The sequence below is a fragment of the Calliopsis andreniformis genome, chromosome 10 (genome assembly GCF_051401765.1).
Source record: "Calliopsis andreniformis isolate RMS-2024a chromosome 10, iyCalAndr_principal, whole genome shotgun sequence".
Classification (NCBI taxonomy): Eukaryota; Metazoa; Arthropoda; class Insecta; order Hymenoptera; family Andrenidae; genus Calliopsis; species Calliopsis andreniformis.
Window position 1 is genome coordinate 5,310,831 of NC_135071.1, and position 22,540 is coordinate 5,333,370.

The 22,540-nt window shown below is 41.0% G+C and overlaps 1 protein-coding gene across 1 annotated transcript in view; it reads left to right on the forward strand.

Moving 5' to 3' along the window:
* Nucleotides 1-22,540, forward strand: part of LOC143184827 (uncharacterized) — a 97,989-nt gene that overhangs the window by 19,704 nt on the left and 55,745 nt on the right. The window contains exon 5 of the mRNA XM_076387330.1: nt 2,296-2,485. Within this exon, the coding sequence (XP_076243445.1) occupies nt 2,296-2,485 (190 nt within the window). The remainder of the gene's footprint in view (nt 1-2,295; nt 2,486-22,540) is intronic.

The window sequence follows — 22,540 nt, forward strand, 5'->3', positions numbered from 1 at the left end:
TTTTCGACTACCTTCCATTTCTACGCACGCTTGGCATCTTCGTTTTACAGAGTCGCGAACTCTCTCGAAAATTCCACATTTCTGTCGAATTGTTTGACAAGCATGGTGGATTCGGTTACATAATTTTTCTAAATCATTTATCGGCGAGGAATACACTAGACTTTTTAAATATCCCCATAAAAAGAAGTCCAAAGGGTTTAAATCTGGGGATTGAGGAGGCCATGCAACTGGTCCACCACGTCCAATCCACGTTTGACCGAACACCATATTTAAGTGGTCTCTCACATTACGCACAAAATGAGGTGGTGCCCCATCATGCATGTACCACATCGATAATCTTTCTGCCAAAGGCATATCATCCAAGTACTGAGGTAATTCAGAACGCGGTTTGTAAACACTAAAGTAAACATCACATGCGATAGAAGCAAGTAAATCAATCATGATACTGGCAAACAAAAATGTTTATATCTCATAAACGGTTGAGCTTTCGACCTATGTTTACTAAAGCTTTTTTACTCAGTACAGTGTATCCTATATACCATATAAATATTGAATGGTTTTTTTTAACACCCTGTATAATCTATGCTTGTATCTTTATCACTACGTAAGGGTGTACCTATGTATTTGATTCCTTATGGATCAAAATAACTATGAAGTGCTTCTTAACCTTCGGATGTCTGCAATTGCTGTCTAATGGATGTTGCAATCGACTCGTTAGTAGTTTCAAAAACTTCATCATCGATAGTCGGCAATTGTACTATCGGATCTATCGTCGTAGAAGAAATCGATAATTTGCAAAGTATTCGCTTATCATATCTTATTTCTCACATGCTACATCATCAAAAATGAAAATTGAATTTACAAGCGATTCGTTTGATGGTATAACATCGCAATTATTTGAAAATTTAAAATAACCCATTTCATCTATCGGAGTCAATAAATTCTCCAAATGCTGGTATTTCGGCTGCTGGAAGGACTTCGAATACACATATATATTCTCAAATCGTATACCGTGAGGGCTTTCTAATAAACTTATTAACACGTTAGTCTTTCCACAATTGGATGGACCATAAATGATTCCGCGTATGATGTTTGGTAACATATTGCTATAGGAACATAGCGCGTACACCGAGAGGCTGTAACGCTTGCGCGGACGTGTCGTCACTTGTTGCCGACACGCTGCCGGATTGTGACAAGCGATTAGGGATCAGCAAATTTAGGGTAAGCTGTACAGATTATATTGGTCTTAATTATCGGGCACGAAGTGCCGTTAGTGTTAGGTGCGATTCGGATTTCCTCCAGGGTGGTCTTCAGTGTCATTGTGCCGTATAATCGATTGTTCTCGCGTAATTCCTGTGGCATTAGACCATTACAGCATGCCATCGGAAGATTCGTGCGCGACTATTCGGCAATGTTACAGGTGGTCGGTAATGGAATCGTACAGGCACGCGTCCGCGATGTAATAATTGATGTTTTCTCGCAAAGATGCTCCTGGAAGAACCCAGATCACGCCCGACATTCTGTGAACGAAAAATCAAGATCAAAATAATCCGTGTAACTCAGCCTAATTATCGCTGTTCAGCGTACTTGTTACGCAGCTTCTCTCCGGTGCGATCCTTCTTCCGTCGGCATCGTGGAGACTTCTGTCGCTTGGGCTACAACCACCGAGCTCTCCTCCGTTTTCGTCTGCTCGTGAGCTTTCTTGGAAGAACAGTACGTCGGGACCATTCCTTGATTATTTTCGGCAGATTTTCCTTTGGCCTTTCTGGCCCTCCGCAAAAGCAACAAGCCTTTTACACCGAGGGTGGAGGGTTTTTGTTCCTTCTGGTGCTGGTACGTCGCCTGGATCCGAAAACTACGCGGCCGGGGGAAAGGGACGATCGCGAGATTCCCAGGTTCTTCATACGGCCCTCAAACATCGTGCGCGCTTGGCATGGAGGTACCTGATATTAGTGGCAAAATCTGGTTTACGATATTTTTCGTAGGAGGCGTCTCTCGGCACTTTTGCGAGGAAGCCATAGGATCCTTCTTACCCACAAAATTCACTGAACTTGGAACGGCGCTATACGCAACGTTACAACATTCATTAAAATTGTCTGTTTTAATGTTGAACATACGATGATTCAAGTACAAAATGTAGTCAGACCAAGTGTTACTGGCCTATCAGAAATTGCAATACAATATTTGTGATATAAATACTTGTAATATAGTTATTGTATTATTCCAATAAAATAACGCAAAGATTTGATATATTTCGTAACACATTAAGTAATTAATATGCTCGCTTTGTTTCAGAATAGCTATTTAGGAAATTGGTGCCATAAACCTGAACCTTCAATTACGCCATGTCAAAAGCAGTGGCTTGGCAGAGGTCCCATGCAAAGTGTTACTAGTCAGAAACACGACTACACCTGGAAGTGCGTAAAACCACCAGAACCTATCAAGGCACAGCAGAACCTATATTGTCCTCCTGCACGACTATCAGGTAACAGCATATACACAAAATTGAGCAAACACGCAAAAATGTAGATGTTTATCTTTTGATATAAACAATGTTATTGTCTGATTTTCGAAAGAAAAACTACTCTGTTGACAAGCGTTGCAAATTTGCGATTCAGCATAGGAGGAGAAGGAGGAGAAAGTCAGAATACGGACGTGATGAAATACTTCGCAAACTGTAGCTTTTTAGGCGAAGTTCTAGAAAAACTATCTCCTCACCATTTCGAGAATTTTTAAATATGTTGTGGAAATTAACATTCTGAACAACTTTTTCTTATTGAAACAACCAGCGACGACTTCGACGCTATAAACTTCTAAAAATTAATCGTATCTCTTCAATAATAATAATATCTTTAGTAGTGTTAAGAATAAAATAAATAATTTGTATAGTTGGCAGTAATACTAACCTAAATCGTATCCTAAATACTAAACCTCAATTCCCTAATTCAAACAATGCTCGCGCGAGGCACTACACGCATGGGCATAAGCAGCAGGACTCTTCCATTCACACATGCATATAACATCCAGACCTCATCCAAACAGCATCCTATAACGTGCTTCTTCGTATGCGCTGACGACAGAATGACGACACAACAGACCTATCAGACGACGAGTTTTTCCATACGCATGCGCCAGACATTAGAACCTGTTAGCAGTGAGTATCCTGTGACGATTCCTGATCACGAATGCGCGTCACAACGCTTCTCCTCCAATGAGGGGAATCACTGAGTCCAAAGGAAGGAGACAGTCTCCGCTCAGAGGTAGAGTTGAAGATCCTCACGTTAAATCAGAATACGACAAGTCCCACTAATCGTAACCAAACCGAGCGAGCATTAATCAGCTCCTGGGTTCCTCCACATCGAGGTTGCTTTAGCGAGCTCCTTGATTAACGACTGAGGTAACTTTAATCAGCTCCTCAGCCTATTCTCTATCTGTATCAACCCTCTCCCTGCCATCTGCGTAAATCAAAATTCATAAGTGACATCAAAACAAAAAGTATTCTGTCGATAAGTAAACTTTGATGGTTATGAACTTAATTTAGTGAAGTAACTATTAGACCATTGTTCTCACTCTGTTGATTAAAACCACTGAATTATTTATAAGATTAGAACTAGCTGCGTTCAGCATAACTTTAGATATTAATTTTATAGCTTTCAATACCAATAAATTTTGAGATATATCAATACAGGGTATCATAAAGTAATGGAAAAAGCCGAAACAGGCAAGTTTATTATGAAGAAATAAATAGAAAAGTCCTTTACCGTTTTTTATCCGAGGCTCCCTTTCCAAGGTATACAGTAATGTTGCGGACGAGAGCCGTTTCGTCTACACGGACGAGAGCTGTGGTTTATCCCCACTATCTCGTTTGATACGTGTCGCCGAGAAACCAATTCTTGGAACCATTGCGTTCGAGCTCGACGCCCGAGAACAAGGACTGTAAGAAATTTTCAAAATTGCCGCCTAAACGACCTGAGTGGCACTCCCCGGAAGCAACCACCGAGGCGGAAATGCACCCCGCGAGGGCAAGCGGCAACCCAGGGGGAAAACCCAGGGAAAAACCCAGGGAGACAACGCACCTCGGCAACGTAGCTGAAACTGCGTGCGGAAAGGGACCCCACGCGTAGGGCCCTTCCCTAGCAACCCTAGCAACATCGGTAGAATTCTTGCGCCTAATTTGACGAATTCATTGTCAACTTGTAATCATTGTAATAAGCACTCAAGAGTTAGAACATAATTTCAATAAATTTCTAACATATCAGAAGTGGGATATAGCCACGTGCTGTGCCGCGTTCGCGGATTTCGTGTGGAACGGCCGACAAAATATTCCGCTCACGGTGACGCGATAGAGACGCCATTTCGCTGTGAGCTGCGTATATAGTGTATATAGTGGAAGAGACAGTGACTCTATTGTGCATATTGTGTATATAATAGTGTATAAGTAGTGATAATAAGTGACAAGATGGGTCGTAACTCTCGTCGTGATAACGAAACGACGAAAAAGCGACACGACGGCTCTTCGGATACAACCGAAGAGGGTGTGCGGGAGCAGAACGCTCGTTTAGAACGCTTAGAGCGATTAATAGAGGCCTCGCTAAGCCGTACAGCGCGTTCGTGGTCGCGTTCACGTACGCGTTCACGTACGCGTTCTCCTTCGCCCTCGCGTCGACGCTCGCGTGCGCGTTCTCCTACGCGTCCGCATCGGCGTCCACGCTCCCGTTCTCCGCCGCGCGTACGCTCACGTTCGCGGTCAGATTCGCGTGCTCGCACACCACCCACGGCGTCCAACCCCATCATGCAGCGGTTGGACCGATTGGAACAATTGGTGGAGAAGTTGGGCAGACAACGGTCGCAATCGTCTTCGCGAGTACCCTGTCGCGCTCGACCGGGGGATGAACTCTTGATACCGGTTTATGACCCGGAAGTGGAGGACCCAACCATTGAACGTTGGGTCAAACAAGTGGACGCTCTGGCCGAAAAATTCGGGTGGAGCGATGACGCCGTGATGCGGCTGATTACGACGCGGCTAAAAGGACATGCTAGGAGGTGGTTCGACGCACGCCTGGATGTGACCACAGCCTGGCGGGACATTCGGGTTTTGCTGAAGAAGCAATTTCGGAACGTAATGTCTTTTAGCCAACGTTTGGAGGACGTTACGGTGTACAGGGCGAAACCGGGGCAGCGGCTCGGGGATTATTGTTTCCAGAAGCTCGAGAAGCTGCGGAAACTCGAGTTGGTGATCCCGGATGAGCACCTAATTGATGCCGTGATCGGTGGCATACCGGATGCTGCCATAGCCCGTTCGATACGGTCAGCCAAAGTCACCGACGTGGACGAACTATATTCCCTAATGCGGAATCTTGGAGAAATGCCGAAGAAACCAGGAGCGCCAACAGCGGGACCATCGCGGCCATGGCTACCACCGTCATCAACGTTGCACAGTGGAAAGAGGGGAAAGGAGCAAAAGCAAACCCCACGGATGGACCATTCGCCGATAAAATGTTTCTCGTGCGGAGCAACGGGCCATTACGCAAGGAATTGCAAAGAGGTAAATAATATTCAGTCTTTGAAACGCACCTCTCATTTGTATGAACTAAGAATTCGCATAAATGGCCGAAGAGTCAACAGCAGTTTAATAGACACCGGTAGTGCGTGTACAGTAATGCACTCATCGTTGGCAAAAAGTATGAGACTTAATACGAGATCCACGAATCAAATCTCACTTCGCGGGTTTGCGGGACAAACCATCGCGGTGAATGAAATGGCTCGTATAACTATCGGAATCCAAAGTGTTTCCGCAGAAGTAGAGTCGTATATCGTTCCAGATCAATATACGACCTATCGAGTAATCGTCGGACGAGATTTTCTACTTCAAGAAAAGGTTGTAATGATTAAACGCGGGAACAGTTTAATATTTAAAGAAATTCCGGAAGTCGGACACACGCAAACCAGATCCGTAAAGGATATAAACATTTGTGATTTCGATGCGTCTACCGAACTGAAATTTAGTGACAACATAGACGAAAGGACACGTGAAGCGTGCATCGCTCTAATTAATGAGTTCCGCGATTGTGTGTCTTCATCAATGCGCGACTTAGGAAAAACGAGGACGACATGCATTGAAATCGAGTGTTTAACGGATACACCAGTTGTATATCATCCGTATCGCTTGGCGGAAGCAGAGAGAAGAATCGTACGCGAAATGATAAACGAATTACTCGAAAACGGTATTATTCGCGAATCGAATTCACCATACGCGAGTCCGATTACGCTGGTCCGTAAGAAGACGGGAGATTACCGGATGTGCGTCGACTACCGCAAACTAAACGCGATCACGAAAAAGAGGAACTACCCACTTCCACGAATCGACGATCAAATCGACGGACTTGGAGGGAATAAATATTTCACAGGATTGGATCTGGCGTCCGGATACTACCAAGTCCCCGTTTCAGAGGAATCGATTCCGAAAACTGCGTTCGTTACACCAGATGGCCATTACGAGTTCCAGCGCATGCCATTCGGATTAACGAATGCGCCGGCCGTATTTCAACAATTAATTGACAAGGTTCTGGGATCCCTCAAAAACACCGTCGCGTTTCCGTATCTGGACGACATAATCATTCCATCAAGAACGACGGAAGAGGGCTTGAAGAGGCTGCGGCAGGTCCTGGAAGCACTCCGAGCACACGGACTTACGCTTAAGTTATCGAAGTGCTCCTTCTTTGAAACATCGATTGATTATCTCGGACGGGAGATAAGCGAGGAAGGGGTTAAACCGAGCAAAAGGAAAATCGAAGCCGTACTACAGATGGAGGCGCCTACGACGGTCAAACAAGTGCGACAATTTCTCGGACTCACTGGTTATTTCTGAAAGTTCGTAAAAAATTACGCAACTATAGCGGAACCAATTACGCGCTTAACGCGAAAAGACGTTGCTTGGCAATGGACAGAAGAGCAAGAACGTTCTTTCCGCACGTTAAAAAAAGAAATAACTTCGCGACCGGTGCTAACGATATTTAATCCGGCAAGACCAACAGAACTGCATACAGACGCGAGTTCTCGGGGAGTGGGCGCCATACTATTGCAACGACAGGAAGACGGCAACATAGGCGTCGTCGCGTATTTTAGTAAGCAAACAACAGCGGACCAACGCTGTTATCATTCCTATGAGTTGGAAACAATGGCGGTAATATTGGCATTACGTCATTTTCGCGTATATTTATTAGGACTACAATTTACCGTGATCACAGATTGCAATGCACTTAGGACGACTTTTTCGAAAAAGGATCTCTTGCCTCGAATCGGACGTTGGTGGTTAGAGGTGCGGGAGTTCACATTCAATATCGAATACCGACCAGGTACTCGAATGGCTCACGTGGACGCACTGAGTCGTAACCCACTGGTGACCCTGGAGGTCACACATATCGACATCACGGAGGACGAGTGGATAGTGGCAGCTCAGTTGCAGGACAACCAGTTAGCACGTATTCGAACGATACTCCAAAACAACGAGAAGACAGCGGAAACGAAACACTACTTCAGTGAGTACCTCCTGAAGTCCAATAAACTCTATCGTCGACTACCGGGAAGGAAGGATGCGTGGGCAGTACCCAAGAACGCTCGATTACAGATCTGTAAGTTGTGCCACGACGATGCTGGACATCCAAGTGTCGAGCGGACCCTGGAGCGGATACAACGAAACTATTGGTTCGCCGGTATGCGCAGGTTCGTTACCAAATACGTGAGCGCGTGTCTCAATTGCGCTTACTATAAGAGGAAGACGACGAAAAAGCAATGTAAGCTGAATCCAATCGAGAAGATACAAACACCCTTCCATACACTACACATCGACCACGTAGGCCCATTCGAATGTAGTAGAAAAAATAATAAATGCCTGTCCGTAGTGGTCGACGCGTTCACTAAGTTCGTAGTAATTGAACCCGTCAAGAGTCAGAAGACGAAATACGCGGTCAGGACACTGCTTAATCTGATGTATCTGTTCGGAACACCAACGCGCATCATCAGCGACCGCGGCACGTGTTTCACATCCTGCAGCTTCAGAACGTTTTGCAACACGTACGGGATAAGGCACGTGTTGAACGCCGTCGCCACTCCAAGGGCGAATGGACAGTGCGAAAGGTACAATAGGACTATCGTGGATGCCGTTGCAACCACTGCGACAGGAAAAGACCCTCGCGACTGGGACGCGGAGGTGAAGAAAATACAAAGCGCGCTAAACACGGCCCATAACAAAACCATAAAGACCACACCAATGAAGGCGTTGATCGGATGCGAACCACCAAGCATCGCTGAAGGCAGAATTCTGAATGCTATACGGCGAAAAATTGATCGTCTGGACTTAGCGGAACTACGAGAGCGGATTTACCAACACATCACGGACGATCAACGGAAGCAGCGGTCGTACTATGACAAGGCACGACAAGATGCAAGGAAATACGTCGTTGGAGAACTAGTTATGGTGCAGGTCACCAGCGAACCAGCCACCGGGAGTAGCCGCAAACTGTTCCCGAAGTACAAAGAACCTTTCCGCATACGGGTTGTCATTCCAAATGACCGGTACGAGGTGGAGGATCTTCGCAGTGGGGGCCGAAGAACGAAAATAGTAGTGGCAGCGGATAAGATCAAGCCTTGGATTTCCATCCAAGGAGGCGACGATGACGGGAGATGAGCGTTGACACGTTATAGGGAACTGGCAGGCCCAGTGGCCGGAGGTACCAATGATTATTGTTGATATTTATTTATATGTATTATTTATGTTTGCGCAGAAACAGAATCGCTGAGGGATAGTCTGGGACTACCCCTAACGAGGCGATCGGAAGCTGCGGCGAGCGATACCATACGTCAAGGACTAGGCGACGAGGTACCTGGGGTACCTCACCGCAGTGAACGACGTACGGGAGAGCGACAACGGGCAGCGCGCCGTGGTACCATGCCGCAGCAGGAGAGGAACGCAGCGATCATGAATGAGTTGGCCGAGGATGGGCACTGGGTGCCCTAGGTCGTGGACCGAGGGTGGACACTGGGTGTCCCAGGTCAAGTTGATTCCGATGTGATACTGGGTATCGCAGAATCAGCGAACAACGATTGACCGAAACAAGCACTGGGTGTTGTGTTGAGGCAGTCGAAGGTTATTTTGAATGACGCTGGGCGTCAGGTCAAAATAGCCGAATACAGGGTGCATTGTCTTCAGCGAGCATTGGTTTGCTCAATCTTCAAGTCATCGTTGGACTTCATCACTGCAGCGAGCGTTGTAGCGCTCGCCTCATCAGGGCAACGATGGACTTCATCACTACAATGAGCGTTGTAGCGCTCACCTCATCAGGACTACGGTGGATTTCATCATTGCAGCGAGCGTTGTAGCGCTCAGCTCATCAGGGCGACGATGGACGTCGCAATGCAGAATGTGCCCTCTTCGAGAGAGCGTCTGAGGACAGACGTATCGTCAGGATGGCCGAATGTAAGAAATTTTCAAAATTGCCGCCTAAACGACCTGAGTGGCACTCTCCGGAAGCAACCACCGAGGCGGAAATGCACCCCGCGAGGGCAAGCGGCAACCCCGGGGGAAAACCCAGGGAAAAACCCAGGGAGACAACGCACCTCGGCAACGTAGCCGAAACTGCGTGCGGAAAGGGACCCCACGCGTAGGGCCCTTCCTTCTGGCTCGAGCATCGCTACTAGCAACATCGGTGGAATTCTTGCGCCTGATTTGACGAATTCATTGTCAACTTATAATCATTGTAATAAGCACTCAAGAGTTAGAACATAATTTCAATAAATTTCTAACAGGACGTCATAAAAAACAACGATAGCATTAGGGATTTAAATAGGAAAAATTGAAGTTTCTTATTCGCAAACGGATTTTCACGCAAGTAACACCAATCGATTGCTTGTGCTCTCCCGATTAAAATGATGTCAAACACGACATGATTCCGATTATTTGTAACAAAGATACATAAAACTTGGTTTGTAGAACGAAAGGTCATGCTCGTAAACAGACCCGGGCGCGACTCTCGTCCGTGAGTGGTAGTCAATTTTAAGCACGACCAGTCCCGAGCGCTGCTCTCGTCCGTGAATGGTAGTCGATTCTAAGGCACGACTAAACCCGAGCGCGACTCTCGTCCGTGAGTGGTAGTCGATTCGACGAGCGCGGCTCTCGTCGTAGGGCTAACTCCCTATTATTCCCTCATATTTTTGTGTTTAATTATTTAATGACTGAAGTTATTAAGAAAAAGAAAGCGTAACACAAAAAGTATATATGTTCCGTTTTAAACGTTTAGAAATTTTTATCTTTTTATTTTCAATATCTTCTTTCCGACATCGATTAAATATAATATACATAAATTCTGTTAGTCAAATCTTCATTTCTATCATTTTTAGCTCGTAAAGAACTGATAGAAAAGTAACTTTGACGATTCTCCGTAACCGTCGCAGGGTTCCAACCTTTATTATTTAAATATCTTTATTATAAATAATAGGAATCATGTCGTATTTGATATCATTTTTATCGGGAGAGCACAAGGAATCGATTGGTGTTACTTGCGTGAAAATCTGTTTGCAAATAAGGAACTTCAATTTTTCCTATTAAATTGTCTTTTCTGACGTCATTGATTTCGGGCATCGAGCTCGAGCATCGACGGTCGAGCGAGACCCTTCTTTTGCTCCTCCGGTCGTGTACCAATTATCTCGGCGACCGAGAGCAAAGGAAGCCGAATCGACTACCGAATCACGGACGAGAGTCGCGACCAGACCCGAGAGCGGCTCTCGTTCGCAACATTACTGTAATTAGTTAAAAATTGGGAAGTCGACTTCTGGGGCGTGCTGTTTGAATCCCAGACGGCTAAGCGCGCGGCCGACTTGTACGCATCGATGCATAAGAACCACACGTAGATACACGTTTACTCACATTGTACTGTCAATTGCACTAGATTGAATGCACTTTCGTGGGGTATAATTTGTCTTTTGTCTTATTAATAACATTTGTTCACAATAAATGTTCAAATACGTCCGCATTGTATTCGATACATTTTCGACATCGTTTTATTAGCGACTGACGAATCGGTTTGCTCATTCCGTCTGTTCTAACCGTATCGAAGGAACTCATTATCTTTTGCCATAGAGCATCTTCACTCTCTACTAACGTCGAATAAACTTTCTGTTTAATAAATTCCTACGGGCAGAAATCAAGTGACGTGAGGTCTGGAGATCGAGGTGGCCAGGAAATTTGACCTGATTTTCGTGGATCCATGTATGTTCATTTCGTCTATTGAAAGCACTGGCTCTTGTAATGGTGCTGTCATTCGTCTACAAAATATGTTTTATAATATCTTCATCTTGAATGAATTTATTTAATAGCCATTGCCAATATCTTAATCTTTGTGGCTTATCCGTTGGCAATAAATACTATACTCGGTGAATACGGTATAGCCGTTGACCACTCTTGTTGCAGTATTCGGTGAGTGGTTGAGTTTGAAATGGTATGTAATTGTTCAATTTGTCTCACACCTATATGTGGATTTTCATCAACATATTGAAGTATGAGGTCTTCATTTCCACTAGAACGCGGAATTTTAGGTTTTCTTGCTGTGGAATAGTCTCACTGGAACGTTCCACTGTCTCGTAAGTTCCTTATAATCCGAGATAAGATCTTCCACGTTTTTTGCAGTTACACTGCGCGTACGTGACAAACATGCCGTAATATTTGAAGTCTAATAACCCATCATTTGAGGCATACGACCATCATGGTCCTCAGGACCTTTCTATCCTCCGTGCGTAGGAAGAACCAGGAGTGGCTCCTGATTAGTCTGCATCACAAATGGTGTTCCCCATAGGAATGTATGGAATCTTTCTATTGCTGTCACCAAAGCCAATCCCCCCTTTTCTAACAAGCAGTAATTCCTCTGTGAATCCATTAGGCTTTGTGACATGTGGTAAATCACGTATTCACGATCGTTTTCGTTTCGTTCGGATAGTACTTTAACGATACATGTAGCATTGCTATCTGCAACAACGATAAGGATAATAAATGGCTCGTAGTGTCCCAGTAACATTGGGCTTAGCATGATTTTTTTTAGTTCACTTAGTGCTCGTTCTTGTTTAGGACCCCATTACCATTTTACGTTTTTCCTAGTTAAGTCTTCCAAAGGCTGTTTTAATTTATGTAACCGGTGTACAAATTTACTATAGTGATTTATCATACTCAACAGATTTCTTACTTCCGCTTCATTCGTTAGTGTGTGCATGTTTGCGATGGTGCGTGTTCGTACACCATCAGCTCTGATACCGTCGGCATCCACAATGACGCCTAGAAATTTGACTTCAATCGTGTGGAATTTGCATTTCGTCAAATTGAGTCGAAGTCCTCGGTCCGAAAATTTCCGAAGACACTCTTTCAAACACTTGTTTTTGTTGTCTTCGCGTGTTAGCTCCACAACCAGTGTATTGTCTAAGTATACCAATACTCCAATGATATTTGCTGATCTATGGCTGTTTAGGAGATGGCCGGTGCTGTTTTAATTCCGAATGGCAAACGTTTATATCGAAATAAACCCATCGGCATGGTTATAATGGTGAAATCGCGGTGTTCTTCGGCTATTGGAATTTGTAAGTACGTGTCGCTTAGGTCTAACTGGCTAAAAAAATCGGTTGCTATGACGTTCGAGAATGTATCCTTCACATTCGATAATAATGGGTACCTATCGTATATTACCACCTTGTTTAACCCTGTTGTACAATCAACATACAGTCAAATATTTCCGTTCACTTTTTTTATTATTACAATTGGGGTAGCTCAATCAGAGATCTCTACTAATTCAAGGACATTCGAGGCAAGAAGACGTTGAATTTCGCTTTTAATTAGCGCTTCTATCGCATATGGAATTGATCTGCACGGAAGTTGAACATTTCTCGCGTTGAGTGCGAGGTGAAATTTAGGAACGAAATCTTTATACGTACCTGATTTGTCGTAGTATAAATCAGGGAACGCATTCCGAAGTTTCGTACTTGTAGTTGTTGCTACCTTATTGTCGTGAATCCGCTTCGAGCTCCTTTGTAACTTCTACGAGTGTAGTATCCGGATTCTTTGCGACAACTCACAACACGATTTTTAAAAAATTTTTGTTATCACTTGGATGACAACGATTGAAGAAGTAGCACGATTTTTAAGTGGTCATCGGTTCGATTTGTGCGAACGAGTTCTGTCGCGTAAAGGTTAATACGGTTTATATGCACACATATTGGAACACTTTTATCATAACGATAATTCAAAATCTCGATCAACATTTTATAATGCCCCCGAGGTAATGTATCATTTGAATCGGGTACGAAATATCGCTTATCACCATAGGGACTGAGAGCAGTTTTCAGTTCTATTACTGTATGGATCTCATGCAATAGACCTGCAATAGACCTGCAATAGACATGCGTAGATCATATGCACAACTGACGATGAGTTATTTCCTGTGCACTGTGTAAACAACGCTTGTAGTCATTGAAATTTATCATTTTAGCTGCAACATTGTTTTTGACACCATTCAATTTTTTCACATCGTTTTTACCAGACATTTTCAACATACCACTTTGCTCTAAGCCCAATGAATGCAATCATTCTTGCATCATTGTTTTCATTTTTCATCAAGCCAGGCACTTTTTTATTGATAAACGGCATGTCATATATACTGTCTATTGGATAATTGCTGGTTTCGAATCTATGTACATTGCGTTTCATCATCTCGTAAACATTTTCGCACTGGATATAATAGATTAAATTGTCAGTATTGGTATAAATAATTTTATAGTTTTGCTGTATAACAGATCCAGATAATTTTAGTGGAATTCCTATAAACATGTTTTTGATATGCTAATAAAATAGTCATACTGATGTAAATTGGTTTGTTGAACTTGACCTTGAGCTTGCGCAATTCAATTGCAACTAAATATTTTGAAAAAATGTTTCTGCCATGAAAGTTAGGTATTGAGATCATAGCTTCCACAACCCATCTTCCGTCCCATTAAGTTAAAAGTTTTACATATACATGATTTTGAACATTTTTCATTGTTTCACCAAATACTACATTGTTCATTAATTTATACGAATTTTTTCAAAATCATTTGGTGCATTTGTTTCAAATTAAGTAGAAGGAAAAAACGGTAGATCAGCATGATCGTCATGTAAATGTTGCGAATATATTCTATATAAACTTCAAGAATATAACCTACAGATGAATGGATCAAAGATATACCAAAATTTTCAACATTATCGACTCATTGAAATTCTGCATATGCCAATGCTTGGCACATTGTCCATCCACATAAATTGTTTATATCAAAGTACATTAGGTACGACGACGATTTCGATGAATCATAGGACGGCATATACTTGTTGTCTTGTGCGTACCTCACAAAACATTGACTCAAACCATCACGTATACTCTGATCAATAAACAAAACTTTATCGATGTCAGTGAGCAATTCAAAATTAACTTTAGTAGGATTTCACATAGCATCGTATGTAAAACCTAATGATGTGTAATAGTATGCAGGATCTAAACCATAACTCTTGATACAACTTTCATGAAAATTTTCAAAAATATCTGCTATTATTTGTAGGATGCCGATAATTCAGAAAAAGTCTGTTTAAATAACAATTATATAAAATACATTTATTCACTGCACTGATTTACTACGACTGCTCCGAATCAATTTCCAATTAAAACTAAACCTTTCAATACGTTCGTCCGACAAAACCCGACCATACTGCAACCAATTTCATACTAAACAATAATATTTGAATGCCTACAATTAGAATATCTTTTTTCAAATACAAGTCACTGTATTCACCTAAAGCTTTAATTTCGAAGTAACGCCATACGCTCTTGACGTGCGCGTAATCGTTTTCGGATCCTGTTTCGTCAGTCAACGAACTATAGAAAAATTCGCGCAATGGTAAACACGAATCCTCCAGTTTATCGAAGCAATCAATGAATTCACATGGAAAGTCAACCTTTCGAAAACCTTTTTATAAACGAAATGTACTTCTCCTTAGTTACAGGTAGCAAATCAATGCTGCCTTCAGGTTCTAATTCCATGATAATAAAATGTGAATAATATTCAAATAAATTGTAAAAGATTATAGGGATGTAGAATGAATTTTTATAATTTACATTACAGTGTACATGTGTAGGTTCTCTATAGCGCCCTATTAAATGACAATGATCTCGCACACGTGTTTCATTGGTATTGAATGGTTTTTCACAAGTGTGACAACAATGTATGGCACTGTGAAATTCATTCCACTGCCCTTCGTTAGACTTACCATAGGGATATTGTTAGGTGATATAAATTTAACAGTCTATGCTAAATTCTTTAATTCCTGAATGAACAAGAGACGCAGTTAATATCGTGACGATATTGATACGACGATAATAATGCATCATATGAACAATGCACATAATATCCAATACTGAATACCCTATGATACTAATATGTGTACGATGTACATTCATCTTCGACTCTATCTTTAATTTGTTCCAATACGCAATCGAGGTCTGTAAAGACTACAAATGAAAGCCGATCTTTTCTGCAGTAATTTTTAAATCTGATTCATTTATTACTCTCACTAATTACTGGAATGGCACATTCACTCATATTTCGAAAATCATCCACATGAGCATCCAACCTTCCACGGGAATTGAAGAAGCGTAAACATATGTAAATGTATACATATTTAGTCATTTTATTCTTCATAAAATTAAATCTTTATGTTCTTACACGTTTTATACACACCGATCACAGATGATTTTTTTTTCCTTATGCTTGCTTCCTTACGTGCCAGCAAGTCGAGACAAATTTTTTATTCATGTAAAGTGTCCTAAGTCAATATTCTTTACACGCAACAAATTGTTAACGTATTTCGATACGTAAATTCGAGAGGTAATGGAACGATGATTTACTTCGGAGCCTTACGTGTTTTGTTGTTCTTTAAGTATTCCTTGATGCTAAATGTGTTCACTGAGATATTTTTCATTGTCTCAAACTTTCTAACATTGTTCAAAGATATTGAAAATTCAATATTTTTAAAATTTGAAGGATAGGATAGATCGACGTGCATGGTTATAATCACAAGCGTTTATTGATGCGGACTTTTCTCGTGCAGTACAAGTTATCGCTTCTGTAACGCTCCACGACATCTCTCTCTATCTGTATTTCTTTCTATCTATTACTATCTCTCTCTATTTCATTGAGTCATTCCACGCGACATCGGGCACTTTTCGGAGCAAGTTCTTGTAATTTGCTCAAATTTGAATATGTTGTAGTCTTTAACGATATTTAAACGTACCCCAAAGGATTTTTCAAAATTTTGAAAATTGTCGATTTTACAGCTGTTTGAAGTTAAGTGCTACCTTTTTTATAAAAAATTATAGCTATTGAACTAGTAAGCGGACGGAGATGAGCTTTACGGTGCTTATAGAGAAAATATTGAAGTTTGTAAAAAAAATTATTTCATTTAAAAACAATTGTTTTTTAATCATCTTTTTTGCAATTATTTTAAACAAATGCAGGTTTTTAAGATGATGCGCGATTTTAAAAATCTGAAATAAAAGGAGAATATAGTTTGATCCTTCCTCTTGATGGATAAACTTTCAAAAAGATGGACATTTTAAAATTAGCCCTGTGAAAATTGTGGAAAGCTGACGCTTTGTCGAGTGGCACTGCCGCGGCGGGCGCATCGTCGCTGGCAGCCTGGACGACTGAACGTGCGTTATTATTTGCGATCAAGGCGACAAATATTGATAACTCACTCTTTGTCAATGATACTTATTGACAAGCTCACATTCATTTTTGCCATGTGAAGTTGTAAAAAGGTGCCATTCTGCATTAATACCAAAATCTTCGAAATGAAAGCTAGGATTTAAGAGATTATATTTATGTTGTCAATAATAAGACGAAGAGTGAGTTACCAATATTTATTGATTGCATTAAACTTTGCAAATGCTCAGAGATAATGTAGAATAATACTGGATGAAGCCGCCTTGATCGCAAATAATAATGCACGTTCAGTTGTCTAGGCTGCCAGCGATAACGGTAACACCCGAAAATCAGAATAAAAAATGTAATAATTGAATATTTACTTCCATTCACCGTACTGTAACAACCAGTCGCGACCTCATCTGTGAGGTAGTCCGGTGTCGCAGGACATTTCCCCTTAATAATTAATAAATAACAAGCGATAATCAAAATTCTAACAGTGGCAGTGGAAGAAAAACCCTAACCTCGAATCCTCAATCGAATCATCGATAGAATCCTTAATCGAACCCTCGCGCCAGTAACACGCGGCGCGCGTGCGCACAGGATCGGTACGTCATCAGGGCGACATCCTATGGCATGCGATGGAACACATGCTGACGACAGGATGACGACGGGATGATGACAGTTTGACAGTACAAGCCAATCAACAAACAACGCTCTCTGTACGCCGGCGCGAACACCACCAGACGCATGCGCTGAAAACCCGGAACCAATAGAGGACGCATATCCTGCGATGACTCCTACACGCGCAAGCGCAACACGACGTTACCCCTACACCGAGGTCAGTCATTGGGCCCAAAAGAGGGAGGCAATTTCCCTGTATAAATAGGGCAGTGCCAGCCCCAGTGGAGAGTCTTCTTCAAAATTAATAAGTGCTAAAAAATAATAAGTGTTAAAATAATAAGTGTTAAAATCCTAATCTTCCCCAAAACTCTGAACCTCACTAAAGCAGCTTTAACCAGCTCCTTGGATTCTCTGAATTGAAGCAGCTTCAATTAGCTTCTCGATTACCGACCGAGGCAGCTTCAACTAGCTCCTTGGTCTTTCCTTGACACATATCATCACTGCCATCTGCTCAAATTAAGATTAATTGCTATTCTATCTCTACTAAAATTTAGTGATAAGTATTAATTGTAAAGTGATAAGAATCTATCACGCTGAGGACTAAAGATAGTACCACTATAAGAATAAAATTAAGAATCCTAGTATTGTAGAACATTTAGCCAATAAATGATTTCATGTTATATTTCAAAACAGAAATCATAGTCTATGGAACTCATTTTTTAACCGCACGCCACACGAATCCTACTCCCTTGTTCACGGGTAAGCCGCTCTATCTGTGAACGTTTTATGTACGACACACGATCCGTTACAGTACCAATAACGGCGAATATTACACTACGCAGAAATGATGCAGCGTTTTTGTTTATAAGAAACGGAATAATTGTACATTGCTATACAATGCTGAATTCACAACAAAAAGCTCTTTATTTATCTGAAATAAAAACATTTTTTGTTAGAAACAAGGGGGGAGGGGGGAATTAAATTTTTATAAACAATTCGTTTTTTCAAAATTTTTTAAGCCATTTTATAGGTCTTGAAAAACAGTAAAACTTTTGTATGAAACATTTTTTTATAGCACTTATACTTTGCGAGCTATAAGCACCGAAAGGAAAAGGGCGATTTGGATTAAAGGGGTAGTTTCTCCCTTAAAAGTGCGTATGGGCAGCTACTTTGTTTTTGACCATAGAATAATTGTACAAAGTTTCATTAAAATCGGCGATTAACACTTCGCAAACTTCCCTTATGAGAAAGTTGGTCATTCTCATAGTTGTTACATAAACCCTAATCTATGTAAGTCCAATTTCTTAGCCTTAGAGATTTTGGCATCTTACTTTCCAGATTTACGAAATTTGAGGAGAATAATATATAGAATAGCGAACATTTATAAACCTTGAAACCTTGAATGACCTTGAAACACTTAGGCGAATAACACAGCAAGCTCGGAAAGAGGCTGAAGCATTACAGAAAAATATTACTGAACTAAGCTTGAACGAAGAAGAGATTATATCTCGATATCATTTGGCATTTAAAGCTTTCACAAAGCGGTCTATGGACGCATCACGCATCCCATGCGTTTCCTGCAAGAAACTCTGTTTTGACGGAGAGGTTCTTAAGCTTGATATTTCTAACGGAACGTATAAGGGAAATGTAATGCAAACATTGTTAAATCATATTGGATACAAAGGTGGTGACGTGCACTTTATTTGTCGATATTGTCACGATAAGATTCGCAACGATTCTATACCACCAAAATATATTTTGAATAACCTTGATATACATTCAGTTCCAGAAATAGCAGTGTTGAATAAGTTTGAACGAATTCTCATTCAAAGAGCTAAATCGTTTCAAACGATTATAAGAATGGGTGCAGTAATGCGTAAAAATATGCCACATAAACGTATGTTTCCAAAAGTAAAGAGGAGAACATTTCATCTTTCTTTGCCGTTAGAAGAAAGTTTAAAAAAGTCTGTCCTTCAACTGAAACCTTAAATCCAAATTATGAATTATACATATTGGTGCGGGGCGTTACAACAAAATCTAAAATAGTTCGGGAAAAGTTAGTTGATCAGTTAGTGAAATTGAAATGAGCTGCAAGTACATAAAGGTGTTTGCCAACTTCCAAATGACATTTGAGGCACAATGTAAGATTCTGTGCTTTTCAACTACGTTTAAGATGACACAACTCTGCATAGCTAAAATGCTGTGTGTAAAATGCTGTGAAGTTAACTGAGCAAATTCCTCCGAAGTGAACTGGGTTCCATTGTCTGACACAAGAACTTCTGGAGGACCAGAACGACTGAAATGTCTTCGTAGGTGACGACATATTACTGAAGTTGTTATTGTTGGAAAAACTACTGCATCAACAAATTTCGAGTAGCTATCTACAATCACAAGAATCCACTGTTTAAATATAGGACTCGCAAAATCAATGTGAACACAAGTCTATGACCTCTTAGTACCAGGCCATGCATGTAAAGGTTCTTTCGGTAGAGTTGTTGCAGTTTTACAACAATGGTTGCAATTCCTTATATAATTTTGATATCCTTATGCATGGAAGGCCAGTAGAAATATCGAGGTGAGAGTTGAACCATATGTCGAATTCCCGAATGTGCTAAGTGCAGTGTATCCAACGCAACTGGTCGTATACTTTGTAGAATCACAACTCTGTCATCTAGAACTAATACATTATAAACAACTGATACAAATTCTCGACGTCAATAGAATGACAATAATATATTATCTTTAGTATCGGATTTCAACCATTCTGTTTGTAAACGATCGATGACCTTTGCCAGAAGATCATCCTTTACAGTCACTTGCTCAAGTTGACGACGAGAAATTTTAGATAGAATTTGTGTTGACTCTTGAACAATCTGTAATAAATCCGTGTCTACTTTTCGAAGTGAAGCCACCACTTCCTCCATTTCTGGATCAGGATCATCCTCTTGAGCCTCGCGAATAAGGCTTGATAAAGTATCTACTTGACCGAAATTCTCCGTTCTTATATATTCGATTTCAAAATCGAAACCAATTAATCGCTGTGTTACGAGAGGTCGATGATCTGTTTGCAAAATAAAGCGGTGGTCATATATGAATTTCCAAAAACGTTTAATTGCAGTAATTAAAGCTAGCGCCTCTTTTTCAATTTAACTATAATTTCACTGAGCTTACGTTAAAGTCTTGGACATGTGAAAAACAGCCCGTGTTTGACCATCTGGAGTACGTTGGAGGAGAACACCTCCTATTCTCATTGGACTAGCATCTGCAGCAACAATCAGTCTTAACTTAGAATTGTAGTGGGCTAAGAAAAGTGGTCCAGAAAGGATATTTTTAATATTATCAAATGCTTCCTGCAAAGTAGAAGTCTAAGTAAAAGGAATATTTTTTTTTTAATAAACCTTTAAATGATGTTTTCAACCGATGAAGATTACGAACAAACTTCCCTAAATAATTTATTAGCCCTAGGAACCATACGAAGTTCCTTAATATTCTTTGGGACTCGCATAGCACGAATTGGTTGAATACGAGCTGGATTTGGGCGAATGCCATTAGCCGAAATGAGGAAGCCCAGATATTTTACAGATGATGAATGGAATTTGCAGTTGGATAACTGTAGGCTATAGTTTTTTTTTTAACAATAACGGATCCTAGGTTCGATACACAGTATGAAAAGAACTTTTCTCTCGTTTTTCCAAAAATATTTAAATTGCGTGTATCATTATTTCACATGTGCTATAATTCTTCTATACAAATTTTTATTTATAATTCCATGTATAGGAAATATATTTGATCTTTTACAAACAACATTCAAGAATAGACCTGTAATAATTGTTCTGAAAATGTTATTGCTTATGTTATGGCTCGTATTAGCTAAACGTGCTTCAACGTACAACCGCGTCCAGTTGCGTGACTTTACGCGAAATTAGCGAATTCTAGAAGATTCGGTAAAACGTGCCGGCTTTAGTTCCCCCGTTTTGTCTTCCGCAAGATCGCTGATCGCCGAATAGACAGATAAGTTTGATGCACTTAGGCATAGCCCGTTTTGTGATACAAATCACGACAATACTAGAGCTAATCAGTACTTCAATCAAAAATAGTAAAGTTCACGGTGAGTTTCAACTCCTTAACCTGGCCAAGGACCGCAAAATGCTATCTTCTTCTCATCTAACGGCGACCGGAGAAAGAACACACTACCTCTCGCAAGCAGACGAGAGAGTGGCAACACATATAATATTTGTTATATTGCTACATTGTTTATTGTTAATTTCAAACACCTATATGTAATTCTAATTCTCCGTAAAACCTTCATACAGATACATGTATATATTGTGACGTTGCGCATAGTGCCGTCCCCGGTTTAGTGTATTTTGTGAAATCAGTTAAGAAGCGCCGTACAGCTCCCTTGCGGAACACGTGTCGAGAGACGCCTCCTAGAGGAAAATATCGTGAATTCCAATCGCTGTTAATTTCGGATTTCTAATTCGATATTCTCTTTAAAAAGAATCATCCCATCTATATTCAAACATGTTACAGATGCTAGCCAATTAGAGAAATAAACGTCTAACATGAATTGCTTCTTGTGGAAGTTCGATAGCGGTATCATTCTTTCTTATTACCCGAAAAAGAAAACTAAGCTTTCCTTATTATTCTGCACCATCGAAACATTAAATTCCCCTTCTAGAGGGAAGATTTTAATCTTGATTAATTGGCACCATACGAGCCACATGTGGCTCCTTCCTTCATTTATTAGTTCCTTAGCTCATCTCTTTATTCAACGTCAGACACCATTCACACTTTCACCATTGCTCGTGGAGTAGTAGCGTGGTTGCAGAACCCATGTAGTGGAGAAAGAGGGGAACTGATGATAGGAGCATGTTGTTCGCGTCCGAAAGAAATTAGCCAAACCTCAATTACAGAACATAGCACGAAATATAATATTTCCTTCACTGAGCCTCGATTTTTCTTTTTTTACGGTCATCTGAAAGTTAATTTCTTGAAGATCTCATCATATGGTTTAACGACTGTAACGAACTCTAACGATTCATTTTATTCACTGTGCTTACTGTTGTTTACTGTTCAACAGAAAATATTATTTTTTATAGTAATAAGAAAGCTTTTTCGACGATACAGCAAATTTGTTGAAAAGCAAAGGGAC